The 20,657-nt window shown below is 42.0% G+C and overlaps 1 protein-coding gene and 1 long non-coding RNA gene across 2 annotated transcripts; both read left to right on the top strand.

The window, feature by feature from the left end:
* Positions 1 to 565: 565 nt before the first annotated feature.
* LOC130590911 (uncharacterized) lies at positions 566 to 5,508 on the top strand. The gene is made up of 3 exons (XR_008968788.1): positions 566 to 1,414; positions 5,172 to 5,302; positions 5,370 to 5,508. It is a non-coding gene; the product is annotated as an uncharacterized LOC130590911 (long non-coding RNA).
* A 260-nt stretch (positions 5,509 to 5,768) lies between these two features.
* LOC109136426 (uncharacterized) lies at positions 5,769 to 14,391 on the top strand. The gene is made up of 9 exons (XM_057393685.1): positions 5,769 to 5,801; positions 11,430 to 11,539; positions 11,644 to 11,719; positions 12,559 to 12,709; positions 12,833 to 12,901; positions 13,068 to 13,159; positions 13,268 to 13,305; positions 13,392 to 13,479; positions 13,726 to 14,391. The coding sequence occupies exons 2-8, from the start codon at positions 11,476 to 11,478 to the stop codon at positions 13,451 to 13,453; spliced, it is 552 nt and encodes a 183-aa protein (XP_057249668.1). The 5' UTR covers positions 5,769 to 5,801; positions 11,430 to 11,475; the 3' UTR covers positions 13,454 to 13,479; positions 13,726 to 14,391.
* The last annotated feature ends 6,266 nt before the right edge of the window (positions 14,392 to 20,657 follow it).

Raw genomic sequence — 20,657 nt, 5'->3', positions numbered from 1 at the left:
TTTGCTGAAATAATTTTTTTAATGTACAAATGCATATGGTTTGGTGTACAATAGTAATGACCATCAGTGTACATTGTGATTTATTGAATTTTGGTATGGAACTGTAATTGTACATATTGAATTTCATTAGTGAACAAACATCAATACACCAGTGTACAAAGATTGGAAATTACTCACTTGACATCAGCTTCAAGAATTGAGTTACTTTTAGCTGGAGGGTTGTCATTGTACATTTTGATTTTGTTAATGAACAACCAAGAAGCCAAGAATGTACAAGGAGGTTGAGTGTGGAATTGAGAGAAGTGGTGAATAGTATATGGGGGAAAATGATGGCAGTTGATATCAAATCAGTTATTAAATGGTGAACTTGTCAAATCAGTTACTTTTTGAATTTTCGACATGTATACTGGATGTAATGGAAATATACATTGGCTGTCAAATCAATTACTATTTGCATGTTGAATGGTGTGTTTCATTCTTCTTGCCTTGCGTTTTGGAGCTGATATATGATGCTCATCCTACACCTTATACCACCATCTATGAGAGTTTTGGCTTAAAGTTGAATTAGTTAGAAAAATCTATGTGGCAACCTAAGCCAATTTTCATTTTGCTCTATTATTGGAGTTGCTCTTACTCATTCGCTCACTCTCACTACTCTGTCTCTCTCTTTTTCTGACGAATCCCTCACTCCGACCACCGTCGAGTTCTCCGGCTAATCCCCTCACTACGAAAGCTAACCTCTCTTTGTCGCCGTAAGTGGGCCGCAGTTAAGGTGGTGCAGTGGGTTAAATTTTGTGTTAATATTTCAAGGGTTCGTGGGTCATCCTCACAAAATCTCTAACCTTTATCATGCTCGCCAGAGAACATCCATCTCCCACCTTTCTCAGTCGCAGACGCCGAATGAACGCCTCAAACTCTCAAACCTCAGGCGCGCCATGCTAGGGTTTCATTGCTCTTGGTTTTCGTCTTTAAACTTTTTGAAAATTGCTTGAGTGTTTTCTTTGAGCCAAAATTGGTTTGGGTGCGGAGATTGAATAAGGTTTTCGTCATCCTCATAAACTCAAGCAGCAGCAGCCGAGGTTGAGCGTTCCTCTTTCTATCATGGCTTCTTCGCTAGTAGATCTTTCCAAATATCATGATTCAATTCAAAGTTCTTCTCCAGTTATAAGTTATAAGTTAAAAGTAGATCTCGTTCAAAGATCAATTCTTTGATCATTTATTTGCGACGATGTTTTTTTTTCAAAGCTTAATTTATGCAAATTTTGATCGATTTTTCTTGGAGGTAATAGCGTCTATTCTTTAATGTTTTTCAGATTCATTTGCTTTCTTTGATTGTTTTTCATCAGACATGGTGAATCCTCCACTGCAGAAGTCTCGTTCTGGATAAAGTTTTGGATCTGCATAGAGTTCATGAGTAAGATTTATTTGTCTTGCTATTCTATCTTTGTTTTACAATTATTTTTACTGGAGAAATTTGAAATTTATTTCAATACTGTTGGTTGTAGATTATAGAGAGAAAAGAAAGAGAATAAGTGAGAGCATAAGAAACAGAAAGAGTAAATCATAATTTAGAGAACAAAAAGGTCTATTGTTAATAGAACGATGGTTATTACAAAGTTTTTCAGCTATTCATAAAACGTAAGCTACTTATTACATTAATCGCATGAATAGAGCATTCACTAACTATATATATTACTCTATCCTCAAAATTTTAGCTTTTTTACATGCTATAGTCGTTATAATTACTCTAATGTTGCTAATTTTAGGCATCTGAGTTTTGCTGTGCTCTGTGATAAGTAATTTGAGCTAAATTTGAATTTGTAATATCAGAAGTGATTTCGTTTCTAATGATGTGGATTTGAATTGATAGTGACAAGAAGTGTGATTATCGATTTTTGTAGACTTTGGTAGTCTGTGTTTTAACAACAAAGATGTGCATTTTCTTTGCCGTTATTTTTTCCGGCTTTAGTTATGCTACAAATATGGGATGACATTAGCACCGACTTCCCAAGAAGCTGCGGACTAGAACTAAAACTAAAACTGAACTTGTGAATTCTAAGTTCTAACTAGCTACAAAAACATTCTCATTCACTTTATGGAACTTGTCCGTTATAAGATGAAAATTGTCCATATTTACAATCTATTTTTCTGTTTCATTAGACTGGTGTTACTCTGTTATCACATTTTAGTTGAGGGATTAGGAGTTATACTCCTATGGTATAAAGGAGGATTAAAGAAAGAAAAGAAATTATTATGCACCTTTTCTAACTAGTCTTTAGTACCTTTAGATTCTTAATTGTGTTAGTTATGGTCTCCTAGTTATATTTGATCGTTTCCGTCTAGAAATTAAGGTTAATGGTCTTTGCTGAGCAAATCCTTGAGTCTGAGCAGAGCTGGTTAACTGTTCACCGGAATCCTGCAAAACATAGAAAACTACCCCGGGGGTTGTTCCGGGATCACCCCTCCGACGCTCAAGTCAGTTGATGATTGAGGAAGAGAGAGTCTAGAGTGAGAAACTCAGGTTAGTTAGGTGAGAATTCAATACCTTTGCATTGATGTGACAAGAGGTATTTATAGTGGTGAGAACTCCTAGGAAATGTTGTGCTGGAAGGGAAAGCTCACCTAGGGATTGGTAGAAATACCTTTCCAAGAATGATTTATGTGGGACCCTTGAATCTCCCAATGCTTGCTAGCCATGCTGTAGCAGGTGGGACCCACGGGGCTTAGGTGGCAGTGCCACATGGCATAGGACTCTTGGGGGAATTTAATGGGCCCAAACATTTAGCCCCACGCCAGGAAGGGGCAGAAGAGCCGTCCGACCGGGTGAAGCCCGTTCTTGGCTTAAATTTTCTTTCATCCTTGGCTTTACGACCGACATCCGTAGGGGGGAGCTGATAGGAGACCGGGTCGGGCAAGCGCCGACCGGGTTCGTGATGTCGACCGGACTCGGGCTTGTAATAGAGAGACCGACCAGGAGCCCCTGATGTTACCTGGTCAGCATAGGTGGTCCTCGAAGGGGATTGACCAAGTGACCCTAGATTGACCGACCAGGTCCTTGAAGGGGAGACCAGCTCGACTGAGGGGCTAAAGAGCCCCTAAAGCGACCGACCAAGTCCTTGAAGAGGAGACCAGCTCGGCTGAGGGGCTAAAGAGCCCCTAGAGCGACCGACCAAGTCCTTGAAGAGGAGACCAGCTCGGCTGAGCGGCTAAAGAGCCCCTAGATTGACCGACCAGGTCTTTGAAGCGGAGACCGGCTCGGCTGAAGGGCTACAGAGCCCCTAGACTGACCGACCAGGTCTTTGAAGCGGAGACCAGCTCGGCTGAAGGGCTAAAGAGCCCCTAAACTGACCGACCAGGTTCTGAATTGACGGGCGCAGCTCGGACAGGGGCTAACAAGCCCTGGAGAGGCCGACCAGGTGTTTCCTAGCACTTAGTTGATTGGACTAAGTGAAGGGAACTTGCAGAGACCTGGTCGGACAATGGGTAAGGGAGCCCCATGTTGACCGACCGGGTTCTTAAATGACCGGCGCAGCTCGGACAGGGGCTAACAAGCCCTTGAGAGAACGACCAGGTGTTTCCTAGCACTTAGCGAATTTTGACTAAGTGAAGGGAACTTGAAGACTGTCTTCTTGTCCAACCGGCATCCTTGAGGGGGTTGCCGTTAGGACCGAGCGGGTGATATTGAGCTGGAAATCAGCGGGGTTGGCCACATGGCACTTCTCAGCTGGGTAGTTGAGCTGGACGGAGCTTTCCAAAAATTTCGACGTTTCATCTTCCATGGGCCGCCTTTTCAAGGCAGAAACGGTGCCATCTGGAAGAATTTAATAGGCCCATGGAGGGATGCGTCCCGAGGCACGCCTATATATATCTACGGAGAGGAGAGAGAAATCATTTGCGTAATCCTTCACAAAATTTCCAAACTTTCTCTCTCTAAAAGTTCTCTAAAAGCTCTCACTTCTCTCCAACTTTTCAAGCAGATTCTCCGGTTCCAATCGTCCGACCAGGTACGCTCTTGCTTCTTTAGTTTTCGCTTTTTCTTTTAATAACCTCGGCCAACTCCCTTGTCTATACAATAATGGGAGAATCGTCCGAGTCGGTGACACCTCCGACCTCACCTCCCTACAATTAGTCCGACGAGGTGAGGGGGATGGGAATAACGCTAGTGTCAACCCTAATAAGTTGCTCCGACCCCTCGGCCGTTCCCGACGCGGTTCTGCTCCCGAGCCCCTCATCGTCAGTAGAGGAAGAGGCCGAGGGCGCTGGTCCCTTCCCTTGGGAAGTGTCCCTGGCCTTTTCTTCCAAAGCTAGCTACTTAGACAAATACCTTGCTGATGGTGTAGTGAGGATAACCATGTCTGACGGTGAAGGAGAGACGTCTACTTCAGGCCGACCGGAGTTTACGGACTTGGATCCAAAAAGGGGCCTTGGGTCGAGGTTTCCTTTGTCGTCACTCATGAAGACCTTTCTCGATGATCCGAGGGGGCAAGCTACTCGATTTCAAATAAGGGATCCGTTCATGTTGGTCCGATCGGAGGCTTTTCACACTGTTCTGACTCCTCCTCCGGTTGCACTGCGGTATATTACAAGTCAATGGAGATGGGGCTCCGTTTTCCTTTGACTCCGTTCGTGAAGGACCTTCTCAACGCCTACAATCTGACTATTAGTCAGATTTCGCCGAACTCCTGGGGAGGAATCATAGCGGTTTAGACAATTTGTGTCATGCTGAGCGTCCGACCCACCATCACTCTATGGCGCAACATGTTCAAGTTAGTCAAGATGATGGCAGGGGAGAATGGTCCGGGCTAGTGGTACTTCCAGGCCCGACAAGGATACAAGGCAGTGCTCGACCGGGGGAATTTGCCTTTGTGTTTTTTGGAGAAGACTGGGGGATCCCAACAGTCCGACCTGATATTGAGCCCAACCATGAGCTGAACTTCAGGGTCCCAGAAATGTCTGAGGAAGAGGCGGTTGCTACCATCTATATGCAGACCAAGGCCCAAATAGTCCAAGGGGAGAGGTTTATGTGGCTAGCAACTGGCTACCGAGCTGCCGCCGTTTCAAAAATGAGCATCTGCTGTCGGCGGTCGAGCTGAGCCGGACATTCCCCAAGGGTAGTTTTACCAGCTTTAATGTTTCTTTTTGCATTGTTTTTAACTTAGTTTTCTCTGCAGCTTCCTCCTTAGCCTATCTTTTGGAATCCGACCCCGAAATGGCTGACAAGTTGAACTACGCTGCAATGAGGGCGGCTCAGCTTAAGGCCGAGCTTTAGGCGAAGAAACTCGGCGTTCCTGCGGCTCCTAAGGTATGTTTTGCTTTTGTCAAAGTATTACCTGCCCTTTTTGTTCCGACCTGATTTTGGCTTTTTGCAGGATCCCTCGAAGCCAAAGGCCTCGAAAAAGATAAAGGAGCGGGCGCCCGAGAAGGTTACCCAAACCGAGAAGGCCCTGGCCAAGGCCCAAGCTGAAAGGGCAAAAAAGGCGAAATCGGTGGAAGTTAACAGTCCCCGACCATACGGGCAGGTTGAGCAGCTGGAGGACACTCGGATCTCCCTGCACTCGGATGATTTCCGCCCAATTCAGAGTCCTCAGTACACCCCTTCCACTCCTCGTTGGGGGCTGACCGACGATCCTGAGGAGTTGAGCTTGGCCTTGGCAAAGTCTTTTGCCGAGCTGGACATCCGCGGGCTGGACACTCGCTGGTCCAATGCGATCGACTGCCTATACGGCACCGCCCACAAGGAGCATATCAATGCCACCAGCGGTCATCGGGAAACTGACGACCTGTTTAGGTGTTGGGTTGAGGTATGCGTCCGCCAGTTATTCTTGTATTTTGCTTTTTGCGTCTTTCTGAGCATGTTTCCCTTAGGATGTACTGTTTCTGTTTTTAGTTTTCTGCTCGGTTGGCTAACGTAGCCAAGAATCTGGTCCATTTGGCCGAGGAGGTGGCAGACTTGCAGGCCAAGGGCAAGACGCACTTCAACGAAGTTTATGCGGCCAAGGAAGGCCAATTTGGCCAACGTCGAGCGGTGCATTAAGTGAGACCAAGAGGACTTCCAGAAGGAGAGGGATGGATGGGCTAAGACGAAGGCCGAGCTGATCAAGGCTAGGGAGGATGCTGAGCTGGCCAAGCTAGCTGCTGAAAAGGGGACGGCTGAGGCGCTGAGCAAGGTTGCCGAGCTGAACACTAAAGTGGCTGAGCTTGAGGCGCGTCCCTCTTCTGCGGACGAATGGTTCGCAGCCTGGAAGGAGTCCAAGGCTTGTGAGGATTTCGTCAATGAGGTTGGCTCGACTGCTTAGAAGATGGGGTGGACGATGGTCTTAAGCGAATGAAGGCGGCCCTGGCCAGGTCTCATCCATCTTTATTCTGGGCTGAGGCGATGGCAAGCTACAAGGCGTTGCTGGAAGAAGAAGATCGGGCCCTCCTCTCCGAGTTAAACATCGCCCTTACTGAATGAGCTGACCGGGAGCACCAATGAGCAGACCGACCCCCCAGTTGCTTAGGCTTGTATTTATTTTTGTTTTGCCTAGTTGGCCTTGGTAGTACCAGGCTATAGTTTGTAACTAACATTGTCATGAATGAATATGATTTTCTTCCATTTTATCCGAGCCCCTCTAATTTTGTCAATTGCAATTATTTCTTAATGTTTCTGCTCTAAGTACATTCATTTTCCGGACTGGTTAAGTCATGCTTTGATAGAGTTGATCGGAACTGACTAGTTAAAATTGAGATTCAAAATTGGAACCGACTGGTGAAGTCTTTCATAAATTGAAACTGACTGGTTAAGTGTTCAAATACATCCGACCTGAAAATGGTCCGAGGAATTACGTGCCACATTTGGCCAGTTTACATCATATATATGCCCCAATTGTAATAAACGAACATTAGACATAGAACTTCTTGAGCTTGTCCACATTCCATGGCCGAGCAAGTGGAATGCCTTCAGGGTTTTCCAGTTGGAACGTGCCAGGCTTGATCACTTTGATGACTTTGTAAGGACCATCCCAGTTAGCCCCCAACTTGCCTTTTAGGTGTGAGAGCCCTGTTGCCTCGACCTTCTTGACCACCCAATCTCCAAGCTGGATTGGCCTCGTTTTAACTCGACGGTTGAATTGCCGAGTCACTCTCTGTTTGTAGCGGATCGACCTTAGCAAGGCATTGCCCCTTGTTTCTGGTAGTAGGTCGAGGTTAACAGGCTTTTCTTCTTCGTTTTTGTCGAAGTCATAGAAGGTGATCCGAGGTAAGGGGATGCCAACTTCTACCGATAGGACCGCTTCGCTACCATATACCAGACCGAACGGGGAGTGCCCAGTTGCCTCTTTTGTAGTTGTCCGAGCAGACCAGAGTACTCCAGGTAGGTTATCTACCCAAGCCCCTTTTGCTGCATCTAAGGACTTTTTGATCCCTTTGAGAACTATCTTGTTAGCAGCTTCGGCTTGACCGTTGGTTTGCAGTCGGGACACTGCTGAGAACGTGGTCTGTATGCCGAAACGAGCACAATACTCCCTAGTTGGTCCGCTATTGAATTGTGACCGTTGTCTGATACTAAGGCTCGGGGTACCCCAAACCTTGTGATTATGTTTCTCCAGATGAAGGCTTGCACTTGTTTGTCAGTGATGAAGGCGAGTGGCTCGGCTTCTGTCACTTGGTGATGTAGTCTATTGCCACTATCAAGAACTTGCGTTGACCCGAGGCTGGAGGGAAGGGACCGAGGAGGTCCATGCCCCATTTGTCAAATGGTAGAACTGCTTGGATGGAGGTGAGGGGGGTGGCTGGAGCTCTAGGAATATCCGAGTGGATTTGGCAAGAAGGGCACCTCTTAACCAGCTCTTGTGCATCTGCCTTGAGAGTAGGCCAGTAGTACCCTACCCTTAGAGCTTTTCCATCTATGGTCCTCCCCCCTGATGGCTTCCGCACGCCCCTTGGTGTATCTCCCTTAGGATGTAGTTTCCTTCTTCGGGAGTTACACATTTCAGCAGCGGGTGCGTGTATGATTTCTTGTAGAGTTGTTCATCATGCCATAAGAACCAACCTGCTCGGTGCTTGATCTTTTCGGCCTCCTTGGCCTCTGCTGGGAGGATTCCATCTCTCAAATACCCGACCACTTCGTCCATCCAGGTGGATGTCCGATCTAGGACCAGTTGCTCCTTGGCATTTATGCTTGGTTGGCGAAGTACCTACCACATGATAGTCCGAGGAGCTGACCCTTCTGCTGAGCTGGCCATACGAGCTAGGGCTCGGCTTGCTGGTTTTCCGACCTCGGTAAATGAGAGCTTTTTGACGAATTCCTGGGTTTTGGCTAAGTACATCCTCATGGTGTCTTCCTTAGCCTCGTACTCTCCTGAGACCTGACCCACTATGAGTTGGGAATCCGACCGGGCTTCAATCGTTGTAGCTCCCGCCAGAATGCAGAGCTGAAGCCCCAGTATGAGAGCCTCATACTCTGATTCGTTGTTAGACCCAGGAACTCAAATTTAACAGCATATTCCATCTTTTCTCCGACCGGAGGTTTGAGCACTAGCCCTGCTCCGCACCCCGACTTGGTGGAAGAACCATCTACGAACTACTCCCACTCCTCTCTTTGGTCGACCGGGGGCCGAGTTGTGCATTCTGTGATGAAATCAGCCAAGGCCTGTGCTTTTATGGCCTTCCTGGGCTCATATTCCAAACCGAAGTCAGCCAGTTGATCGGCCCAATCTGTCATCCGACTGGAGTGGTTTCTGCTCTCAATGACTTTACGCAGAGGCTGTCCGGTGAGGACTTTGATCTGGTGGGGCTGAAAGTAGGGTTTCAGTTTTCGAATAGCCATGACGAGGGCGAATACCATCTTCTCCACCTCACTGTATTTTGCTTCGGCCCCTCGAAAGGCATGGCTGATGAAGTAGATTGGGTGTTGTGTACCTTCCCTTTCAGCCACCAGCACAGCGCTAAGGGCGTATTCTGATACTGCCAGGTAAACGAACAATGTTTCCCCCGGCAAGGGGGACATGAGCTTCGGAAGCGTCGAAAGGTGCTGTTTGAGGGAGGTGAAGGCCTGCTCACCCTCCTCATCTCATGTGAATTCTTTTCTCTTAAGGGCCTTGAAAAAGAACAGGCTCTTATCAGCCGACCGGGATAAGAATCGTCCGAGTGCAGCTAGGCAGCCAGTGAGGCGTTGCACTTCTCTGACATTCCGAGGGGATTTCATCTCGAGCACTGCCTTGATCTTGTCGGGGTTGGCTTCAATGCCCCTCTCATCAACTAGAAATCCGAGGCACTTACACCCTTTTACCCCGAAGACGCATTTCTTAGGGTTGAGCATCATATGGAACTTCCTCAATGTGCTCAGCGTCTCCCTCCGGTCGGCTGGGTGATCATAATGGGCTTTGCTTTTGACTATCATGTCATCAACATACACCTCTATGTTCCGACCCAACTGCAAACTGAAAATTTTGTTGACTGTCCGCTGGTAGGTTGCCTCAGCATTTTTCAGGCCGAATGGCATCATTTTGTAACAATAAATCCCTTGAGGGGTGGTGAAGGCAGTATGTACTCGATCATGCTCTGCCATCGGAATCTGATGATAACCTGCATTGGCATCCATGAAGCTTAAGAGGGCATGACCAGCCGTAGAATCGACCAGCCTATCAATTTTGGGCAGAGGGTGGTTATCTTTCGGACAGGCCTTGTTCAGGTCTGTGAAATCCACACACATGCACCAAGCCCCGCTCGGCTTCTTGACCAGTACTACGTTGGTCAGCCATTCCGAGTACTGGCATTCTTCTATAAAACCTGCTTCGAGTAGCTTTTTAACCTCGACCGCCGCCGCTTTGCATCTTTCTGGGCCTTGATGCCTTACTTTTTGCTTGACCGGCTTGTATCCCTCCTTAATGTTGAGCTCATGGCACATAATTTTGGGATCAAGACCAGGCATTTCTGAGGCCTCGTAGGCGAACACGTCTTGATACTCTAGGAGCACCTCCACTACTTGTGCTCTTGATTCTGGTTTTTGGGCCTTGCCCACCCTCACAATCCGACCAGGTTCTGCCCCGATAACTACTTCTTCGTCTTCCTCAGCTGGCTGAGGTCGTTCGTACTGCTTGGGGTTATCTGTGATGTATACCCCGAGGTTTTTTAGTGAACCTTCTCTTTTCCTCTTCTTCGAGTCATCTTGGACGTCGATTTCAGCTCTGTTATTCAAGCTGTTAACATAAAATTCTCTTTCGGCTTGCTGATCTCCTTGTATTTTTCCGACCTTCCCTTCATCTGTTTCGAACTGCATGAGAAGTTGGTAGGTGGAGATAGCAGCCTTTGTTTTGTTCAGAGTGGGTCTCCCCATTATTATGTTGTATGGTAGGGGGATGTCGACCACTAGGAAGTCAATCAGTAGGCTTCTTCCACTACTACATTAAAAGGCAAAGGCAACACACAAAAATCGTTGCAATAGGTCCAAAAGTCGTTGTCGTAGACCTATTGCAACGGTTTTGAACCATTGCATTTGGAGGCGTTGCAATAGGCCTAGTGCAACGACCTTTGGGGCCTATTGCAACGACTTAGCCGTTGCAATAGATGTAAAGAGCCGTTGCGTCATCTATAAGGTCTATTGCAACGCCTCTATATCTATAGCAACGCCATTCGATAGCTATTGCAACGACCCTAATATTCATATTGTGTCCCATTTTGGCTTCTATAGCAACGTCTCTCTATATATTACAACACTATCATATAGCTATTGCAACGCCTTTATGACGGAATTTTTTTTAAACCCCTCCTGATGCCTACCGAAAACCTATAATATTACAACCTGGATATATATTAGTAAGGATGCAACAAATGCAAAAATACTCTTGAAATGCCAAAAATAATTGTCATATCTATATTATAATTTCCAAAATAATTAAATTAAGAGTATACATGAAAAATCCTAATTAACGAAAATTAATGTACTTAATCAAACCTAACTAATAAATATTTGTTTTAGGACCACAAATACTTCTAATGAGTACATATAAATTATTTTCCTTCTAACCACCAAGTACCGCATCACTATAATATAGCTAGCTAAATTCGGCCGATAGTATGTATATAGTGAGACGTCTATACGTTTGATCTCCTCCAGTTGGTTCATCAATCACCTAAAAATTCAAACATTGTAATAGTTAGTAAACGTACTCATCAACAACACACAAAAAAGACAAAATTACAGTACCTTGCATTATTGCTATAATAAGAATAATGTGTGATGAAGATGACAATATAAAAGAGACAAAATTACAGTACAAATATTAATGTATTTAATCAAACCGAACTGATAAATATTTGTTATGGATGTGGTTTGAAGCTAGCCACTACCCTCGTACAAAGAAAATCAAGCAAAAAAAAACTCTTCCATTGCATGTAATTGATGACTGATTATTTGTTGGCTTATGAGTTTCGTCTGGCTGAATGTACAGGGACTTGGTCAAACTTTTGGGAGTTGCCACTGCAGGTATCCATTCCATGACGGACGAGCATTTTGGCATAAGTGTTGTGGAATTTATGGCTGCTGGTGCAATTCCAATTGGTAAGCATTTTGAGGATACAATATCTCTAACTTAATTTTGTATGCATATGCAATAACATAGTCCTAATACATAATCATTGTTTAACTCTCCCTTGTACTCTCAGCCCACAACTCAACTGGTCCGAAGATGGACATTGTGCTGGAAGAAGAGGGACAGCAAACAGGATTTCTAGAAACACTGTAATATAAGTGTGCATTTAGTATTCGAACCATCAAACAGAAAGAAAAAAGAAGAAACCTAAGTCACTATTTGGTGTCTGAATCACTCTTTCCAACATAAGTTTTTTAAATATGTTTAGCCAAACAAACAGCATTCAATCATGCATAAGCATTTAAGGTTGACAGTGAAGAATAAGGAAGCAAAAAAGAGCGTCTAAGTCTTGTACTTTGATTTGAGAATCGATACTCATACACTATCACATTTTGGCAGCAGATAACTTATAATAAACATATTGAGTGATAAATCATAGCATCAAGTTGGAGCTTAGCAATTCTGTGACTAATATATCACATCAATGTTGTTGGTGTTCAAATTTAATTTCAGGGTTTATATTTAATAGGGGTGAAGCAGCAGCAGGGTAATACAAAAGCAGCAGCAGGGTAATAAGGAAGCGAGTAGGCCGATTTTCAGAGCAGAAATTTTATGAGGATTTTAAGGCCTCACTTCGACAGTAGACCCTAGTCCCCAAACATAACAGCAAACAAGAATGGAAAAGTGACTACAGTATAAACTGCGGGATTGGCTTCCTGATATCTAGAAACACTTTAAATAAGTGTGCATTTAGTATTCGAACCATCAAACAGAAAGAAAAAGAAGAAACCTAAGTCACTATTTGGTGTCTGAATCACTCTTTCCAACATAAGTTTTTTTTAATATGTTTAGCCAAACAAACAGCATTCAATCATGCATAAGCATTTAAGGTTGACAGTAAAGAATAAGGAAGCAAAAAAGAGCATCTAAGTCTTGTACTTTGATTTGAGAATCGAAACTCATACACTATCTCTTCTAACCTTAAAAGGAAATTATTTGATAAACCTGAGGATGGTTATGATGAAATCGCTTCATTCCAGTGTAAAGAAAGATTATGTAAAGTTCAGAAGCACTGTGAGGGAGATACAAAGATACCACATCGCATTGGAAGTGATGCAGCAACAAGAGATTGGGTGGATGTAATAGCATGCACCCTATTGTTTCATTTTATATAGCTATCTGGAGTTTTCTGATAATCAATGTGGTGAATAGCGTACTTTTATATATTAGTTTTTCACTGCTGTTTTTTTTTTCTCTTGTAGGTTTTTACCAGCTTCAGTGGCATGACCAAATTGTTGTTGTCATCCATTCATAAGTTGGATATGGCACAGGCATGTCTTGTAATCAATTGGCTTTCTGCATGAAAATTTAAAGATCATTACACCACCTTTTTCATTTTTTATTATATTTTTATGAATATCTTTATATTTAATGTTTGAGGAGCCTAATCCTTTTATTTTTCCATCTGAAATAACGCCCTGTATCTCCTCCTTCCAGATCAGGATCCTGAATGATGTTTTGGTCCATCTAGACAAGAGAAATTTTTTTGAGCTGCTTCATCGTGACTTCTGCTCTCAGATCTGGTTTAAGTTAACTTCATTCTAGCTCTCCTGTGTTTCAAATATAAAAACATTTTATGCGCTAAGCTTAGTGGCACTTTATGCATTTGACTTCGTAAGAATCTACTGTCTTATCAGAAAGTACTTGACTATGCAAGCTTTCCTCAAATCAAAAGGTGATGTTTTATGTCAATCCTACTCGGTAAAAGTTATTCGAATTTGGTAATCAATCTGACATCCCTGTACCTGATTACTAATTTAGATTGGCGGACACAAAGTGGCTTCTTCATAGATCTCTTTATGAAAAAGCAAAACTACAGCTAATGCCTCTAGAGCGAGACATATTATTGGTACTAGTTTGCATTATATTTTCTTCCTGTAAAACTTTTAGCTTCATTTTCTTTCATCTTATGACATACAGTCTGTCTTTCTTACATCTTTGTATGTAAGACCGAGTTAGTCAATTGGATTCCAGAGTTGATGAATTAAAAATGTTGACATCAAGCTGCCGAGGTTCTGGTCAAAAAAATGTTGAAATAAACCGCTTTCCACCAGGATCTTGTCCTATTGATCTTAATGTTCAAATCTAATTTCAGGTTTATATTTAGTATGGGTGAAGCAGCAGCAGGGTAATTCAAAAGCAGCAGCAGGGTAATACAAAAGCAGCAGCTGTAGGGTAATAAGGAAGCGAGCAGGCCGATTTTCAGAGCAAAAATTTTATGAGGATTTTAAGGCCTCAGTTCAACAGTAGACAGACAGTAAATTTTGTCTAATTGTAAGTTCCATAGGTACCGAGCACACTCGTGGAGTTTTATGGGAGGCAGCAGTAGGAATTAATATGATCAGGTTGTAAGCAACCTATGACAGTTTATCACTCTTCAGATCAATCATCGATGTATAAATAAATTCAACTTGTTCACTAAAAAAGAGATTGAAGATTTAATCCATGTGACAACCAAAGCAGATATGTTCATAGAGAAATAAGATCTAAGAACGGTACCTCACGATCTAACAGTTGTGGGCCATTAGAAGCTTCCCCATTTGAGTCACTAGTTGGATGTTGATCTCTAGATGCATCCCTTGGTATTGTTCCACTTGAAAAATCAGGAATCACAAGATCTACTCCTGGATTAGCGGCTTGAATTTGAGAAAGAATGACAGATGCCACGCTTGGTGCTAGTTTTTGCACTAATTGAGTCTCCATACTTTGTAAAAACTCCTGTGGAAATATGAAACCTGAATTTTTATCCTTTTTTTTCAAATCAGTCTTCGTTACACCTCTTCCATAAAGGCGTACACAATTTTTGCGTACAGGATCTTGTATGACTTCAGAGTAATGATCCTTAACGTTACCATCTTCTCCATTTTCACTTTGTAAAGCATCCATCTTGGCCTATTCAAAGAAGATTAAGTTATTACATATACTAAGTTAGATCATAAAATATGCAAATAATAACATGCCAACTCACAATAATGGATATAGATTTCTCGTTGTTGGTGAGGTATGTCTTTTCAGGATTTCTTTTCCTTGATTCTTTGTAGACCGTTCTTGTGAAGGCTCTTGCTTATCCGGATCCTCTTGTTGCTTTAGAGATATAAATTAGTAGTTCAATAAATTTCTAAGAGTGGAGGATGAAGATGAGCAATAAGAACTATAAATGAAGCTACTGAGTTGTTACCAACTTATGACGTAACATTGCGTATGACTTCGGACCCATAGTATGCATATCATCTAGTGATCCATGGTTGCCCTTATTAATTTTTGCTTCTTTCTGTAATAGAAAAAAAAAGTTAATATACAATTTCAACAGTAGACGAACAAAATTACATAGAGCATAAAATTGTATGCCTCAATTAGTGAACAATTCCAGTATTCCAAAAGATCTTTAAATTGAGAACCGGAAACTGTTTTTGGACGATTTTCCCACCTTTTCTCATCCGTTTCATGTGCATAGTAGTGCTTTTGCTTTATCCTACATTTATGACAACGCCAACTTGCATTGATAGATTCGAAAACCCATTTTTCCCTTGATCAGGAACCGTGTATTTTCCTAACCCAAAATGAATTTTGAGCTCAATTAATTAGTAGTATATATAAGGTATTCGGTCTAATGAATGAGGTCAATTAGTAGTATATACAGTATTGGTCCAATGAATGAGCGTACATAGAAAAGAAACAATGAAAGGAACATACCAAAACATAATCCCAATTTTTAAGTGTGGGCAAATGCTTGAAGTTTCTGTAGTTAAGAGGCGCAAGCTCGAATCCTAGCAACTGTACCCAAGAAGAGGCTAAACTCATCAACAACTTCTTTGTTGGTCCAACAGGTTGGCCGATTGAGTTCAATACAATAGCTTCACGCTCTTCTTTGTACGCGAGTAACCTTTGTTAACGTTGTTGGACCTCGTTGCTTTTTACTCTTACAAGCTATGTAAGGTTAAGGTATAGTTTAAATAATAATAAAGAGATAAACAAAAAATGTGATCTAGAGAAGTGCGTGATATATACCTTCCTCTATTCTTTCATTTGGTTGAGATTCCACTTCTATTTCTTCATTTATTGGTTGTTGCTCCAATTCATGTTCAACTTCATCATTTCTTTTATAATGGAAGGAATCTATTTCCAAATTTGCTTTTGTGTCATTTACATTGGTAATAGGAGATTCTGTGTCTGTGGTGTGTCGCATATTTTCTAACTGCTTTTGCCGAAACAAGCAAAAGGAAGATATAGACTCCGGAGTACAGTACTCCTTTTCTTGTGTCTTTCCCTTTGGTTGTTGCTTTTGAGGGCGTGCAATATCCTTTATATCTATTCTGTTTTGCAGGTTGGGCAGTCCCCACGGATTTTCGCTTGTTTTGCTCGACATTTTCAGATTGTGTGTTATCCTTTGCCGTTTGTTCCTTTGACCATTTTATGCACAAAATCCCTCATAGATAGTGGTTGAGATAATGGGTGCTTCACCCTCTTTTTCCACCTGAAACCATACAAAAACATATAATGGCATCAATCTGAGTAAATTATTAAACTTTATGGTTGCTGCCTTTTTCAGAAAAGTAGACAGGATGCAGTTAGCAAAGATGAGATTGAAAACCAGCAGAACAGGAGATGTAATTACAAACTACTAATCAGGGTTATAAAGGTTAAACATGATTGGATTCTTAATACGAGTGAAAGATTGATTCCTATATCGTTCTAGGATACTACGATTTGGGTGATAATGGCCGATGTCTCACATATTAACAACTCGACAACACATCATACAAACTGAATCACGCACACATATATATAAACCCACAAACAAGCGCCATGCCACATTGCTACGTGGGCTTGCACATCGGCATCATCTACCACATGGCAGCAGTGACAGCTGTAGAATGCAACATCAATTGTAAACAACAGGCAACAGGGGGAGCAACAAGGGGAAGCAGCAGGGAGGCAACATATAAGGGTAGAGGGGAACGTGAGGTGGGTCTTTCCATAACAGAACGTTTAGCTTCAGGTGGGTCTATTTGGTAAGATAATAAGTGGAGGCAACCCCACTTTTATGTACCTGTTTTCACTCATTCACTTATTAATACTCGCTTATTCTTCCACCCTTATTAATACTCTCTTATTAATCAACATAACAAAGAACCTGAGTGATGCTTATATTATAGGTTCAGGTGGTTCGGGTACGATCTATAAGGCTGACTTAGCATTTGGAGAGACAGTAGCAGTCAAAAGATAGAAAGGAAAGATGATCTGTTGTTGGATAAGAGCTTCGCAAGAGAGATTAAAACACTCGAGAGGATAAGGCACAGGCATCTGGTAAAGCTGATTGGGTATTGCAACAACAAAGGAGAAGCCTCAAATCTTCTAATATATGATTATATGGAGAATGGGAGTATTTGGGACTGGCTTCATGGTCAAGAAAACAGCAACAAGAAAGTGGGAAAGAAAGGACTCGATTGGGAGACGAGATTAAAAATAGTTGTGGGGTTAGCACAATGAGTGGAGTACTTGCAACATGACTGTGTGCCAAAGATCATTCATAGGGACATTAAATCAAGTAATTTGCTGCTGGATTCTAACATGGAGGCTCATTTGGGAGATTTTGGACTGGCAAAGCAAATTCATAGCAATTATGAGTCTATCAATGACACAGAATCTGGTCTATGGTTTGCTGGATCTTATGGATACATTGCTCCAGAGTATGCATACTCATTGAAGGCAACAGAAAAGAGTGATGTTTACAGCATGGGAATTGTATTCATGGAGCTTGTAACTGGAAAAATGCCAACAGATGGGAGTTTCGGTACAGACATAGACATGGTTAGATGGGTGGAAACCCATATAGAAATGGAAGAACCAGAGCGTGAGAAGCTGATTGATCCGGGTTTGAAGCCTCTTTCTCCTATTGAAGAATGTGCGACTTTTCAGGTTCTAGAAATGGAAGGACCGAATTCGCGACAAATTAGTGATCAACTCCTACAGATATACAGAATTAAGACAGTTGGTTCAGCCAAGAGTGACCATCTGATAGTGTGAATTATGCAGAAGTCGTTCTGGGTCAGTGTTACTTCAGTGCATTTAAAAGATGAGTACATTGCTTTTGAATTTGATTTTTTAAGGGATTTCTTGCTAACACACTGATTATCATAAGTGTATTTGTTGACTATGATGACTTATTTTGTTACAATTGTAAGCTGCCTCCCAATATCAGCTACTATGATCTACTATGCTGTAAATAAGATATATTCATATAAAAAATTAACACAACAACAATAATCGAATTCGCAACAAAAACTACAACAGTAACACACACCCCAAACCCATCTCAAAATAATAGCAACAAATTACCCTACAAAAATTCGAAAGAAAGCAGTAAATAAATCACTATAATATCAACTATTCCACCAAAATTAGCTAAACAAATAAATTCTAGGACACAGCCATGCACACATATATGGTATACACGGATTTAAGCAAGAACAATCCAATGCATTTATGAAATAAGAAAATTCAGCCACCAATTATCCAAACTGAATATCAGATATGTTTAACAAGTTCTTACACAAAGTTATATCAAGAACCTGAACGAAAAAAATTTAGAGGTACCGCGATCAAACTGGTGAGTTCGTTGCAGGAGCTAATTTTTAAGGACCTCGAATTACAGTTTATTAATCGAAAAAGAAACAAAATTATCCATATACAATTCACAGGTCAAGCATCACAATTCACAGCATTAGGGAGCTCATCAATCAGTTACTTGGGTGAGAGAAATGAGCTTGCTTTCTTTCCTTTTCCACCTGCGACTCCCCACCCCCTCACTGCCCTGCCACTGCACAAACTCACAACCCAACCTCCCTGCCACTCCCCCACACACTCACTGCCCACCCCCTCCCTGCCCTGCCACTGCCCACTGCACACGCTCACTGCACAAACTGCACCCTCCCTCAACTGCCTGCACTCCCCACTCCCCTCCCTGCCCTACCACAGCCAGTCCCCACCCCTCTGTGCACTGCCACAACCAGTCCCCACCCCCTCCCTGCCCTCTCACAGTAACTCCCCACATCTAGATATTGCATCCTTGAAAATTTTGGTTTGGATTGCCTTATTAACTCAATACTTATATATGTTATCTAATGTGAAGTTGTGAAAAACATATGGAGACCAAAGAAATAGATAAATAACTATATAAAGGTTATAATAAGCTAGCATAACCTATTAAGACCACTAGAAAATCTGATAATATACAGGTAAAAATTAAGCGGAACAAAAATCACAAACCTCCATAGTATTTTGCTGCGCATCATTATTAGTTTCGTTCTCCTCGTCATAACCCTCATAGTCTGATGTGAAGTACTCGTCATCAGATGAAAATATTTCATCATCTCTCCATCCACTGAGAATCTCCTGAGTTTTGTCGAGTAATGACTTGTTTGCCAAACTTCCAAACCTTTTTGCTTTCATTCTTTCTTCGTTAAACCTCACTCTCTCTAAACGTTGCCTCTCATAAGGCGGAATCTGATGTTGTCCAACATTAAGCTTCGCTCTATTTCTTTTCATCTACGGGGGGGGGGGATGAGACAATCAACGTTATTGTATATTTTTGGGCAAAAACAACAGGAACACCAAGCAGTGTGGAAACACTGTACTACATGCCATTGTCCAGCATCCAAGGACACAAAGCCAGCATGTAATAATTTACAGAAGAAAGAAAATGCTAACACCATTTATGTCAAAGACATGAAATCTGATGCACACGCAGTGACAAAGAAGAAAGGACACGCAAGTACAATCCATAAGGATGCCAAACATACTACTTGTGCAGAGCTGAAGGAGGAAAAGCATCATATAGCAAATTTTCAATCAAAGGATTTTAAGAAACCTGCTGGTGCAGAGATAAAGAAAGAAAAGAAGGAACACCATGCAAAAAGCAACACAACTACTGCATGCAACACATTGGTCAAGAAAGAACACAAGGATGAACCAACCAACCACTGCTTTTCAAGCATGACAGAACACTGGAAGGAGAAGATAATTGATGGTATATTACAAAAATAAAAAAAACCGCAAAGATATATTTTATGAGACGATAAATCATGAATTAAACACATGCATTGTAATTCAATATAGACACGAATTCATATCGAATACCAAAGAAAAAGCCATATATAGTACCATCAGAAAGTTCTCTAGGAAGATTTTGAATAGCATAATGCCAACCCTCTTTAAGCGAATCCTCGATAAACAAAACTTGATGTGCTTGAGATGCCAAGATGAACGGTTCTCCTTGTGAAATATTCTTATTCTTATTCACGACATCCATCCCAAAATCATCCTTTTCCGAATGAAACCACACACATCAAAACAAGATAACACTAAAATGACTATGATAAGATATCTCAACAATATCTTCTAACGAGCCATAATAGTTCACAGCCCCCATAACAGGATTTTGATCTCTACTACTAGCAAAACTATGCGTTAGAGCTGTTAAGGTGACTCCACTATTTTGAGTTACGCCATTTTTCTCTCTTTCATGGTGTGGAACCTATAGCCATTAACAGAGTAGCCACTGAACTTCTTAGCAACACGAGATGGTCCTTTTGATAACCATTTGATATGATCCGTTATTTCTTCCCCTTCTTGAATATTGAGTTCAACTTTCTCTCTAAACCACTTCATGAAATTCTTGCTATGAGTATGCGAGAAATCCCATTTTCTTTTCTTGTGGCTGCTTACAGACAACTTATGTTCACTGTGATTTTATTAAATATGTTAGTATTTATCACAATTAGCAAGATAAAAAGTTAGAAAAATAATTAGAAAAATTTTGTGTTAAGTTATCTTACTCGATGTATCTCTCAACTTCCTCAGAATCACAATTGAATAAGACATTGATGGACTTGGGCCCGTGTAATGTGATCCATCATAAACCCATAATCCTTCTTCTTTCTATTCCTTCCCTTTCCTCTAATAGGTCGCCCAATATTGGGAAATAATGGATTTGAGATACTAGGACAACATCATTATTATCTGAAG

This window comes from Beta vulgaris, chromosome 3 (assembly GCF_026745355.1).
Source record: "Beta vulgaris subsp. vulgaris cultivar EL10 chromosome 3, EL10.2, whole genome shotgun sequence".
In the NCBI taxonomy this organism is placed as follows: domain Eukaryota; kingdom Viridiplantae; phylum Streptophyta; class Magnoliopsida; order Caryophyllales; family Amaranthaceae; genus Beta; species Beta vulgaris.
This window is presented reverse-complemented; position numbering and strand designations above follow the sequence as displayed.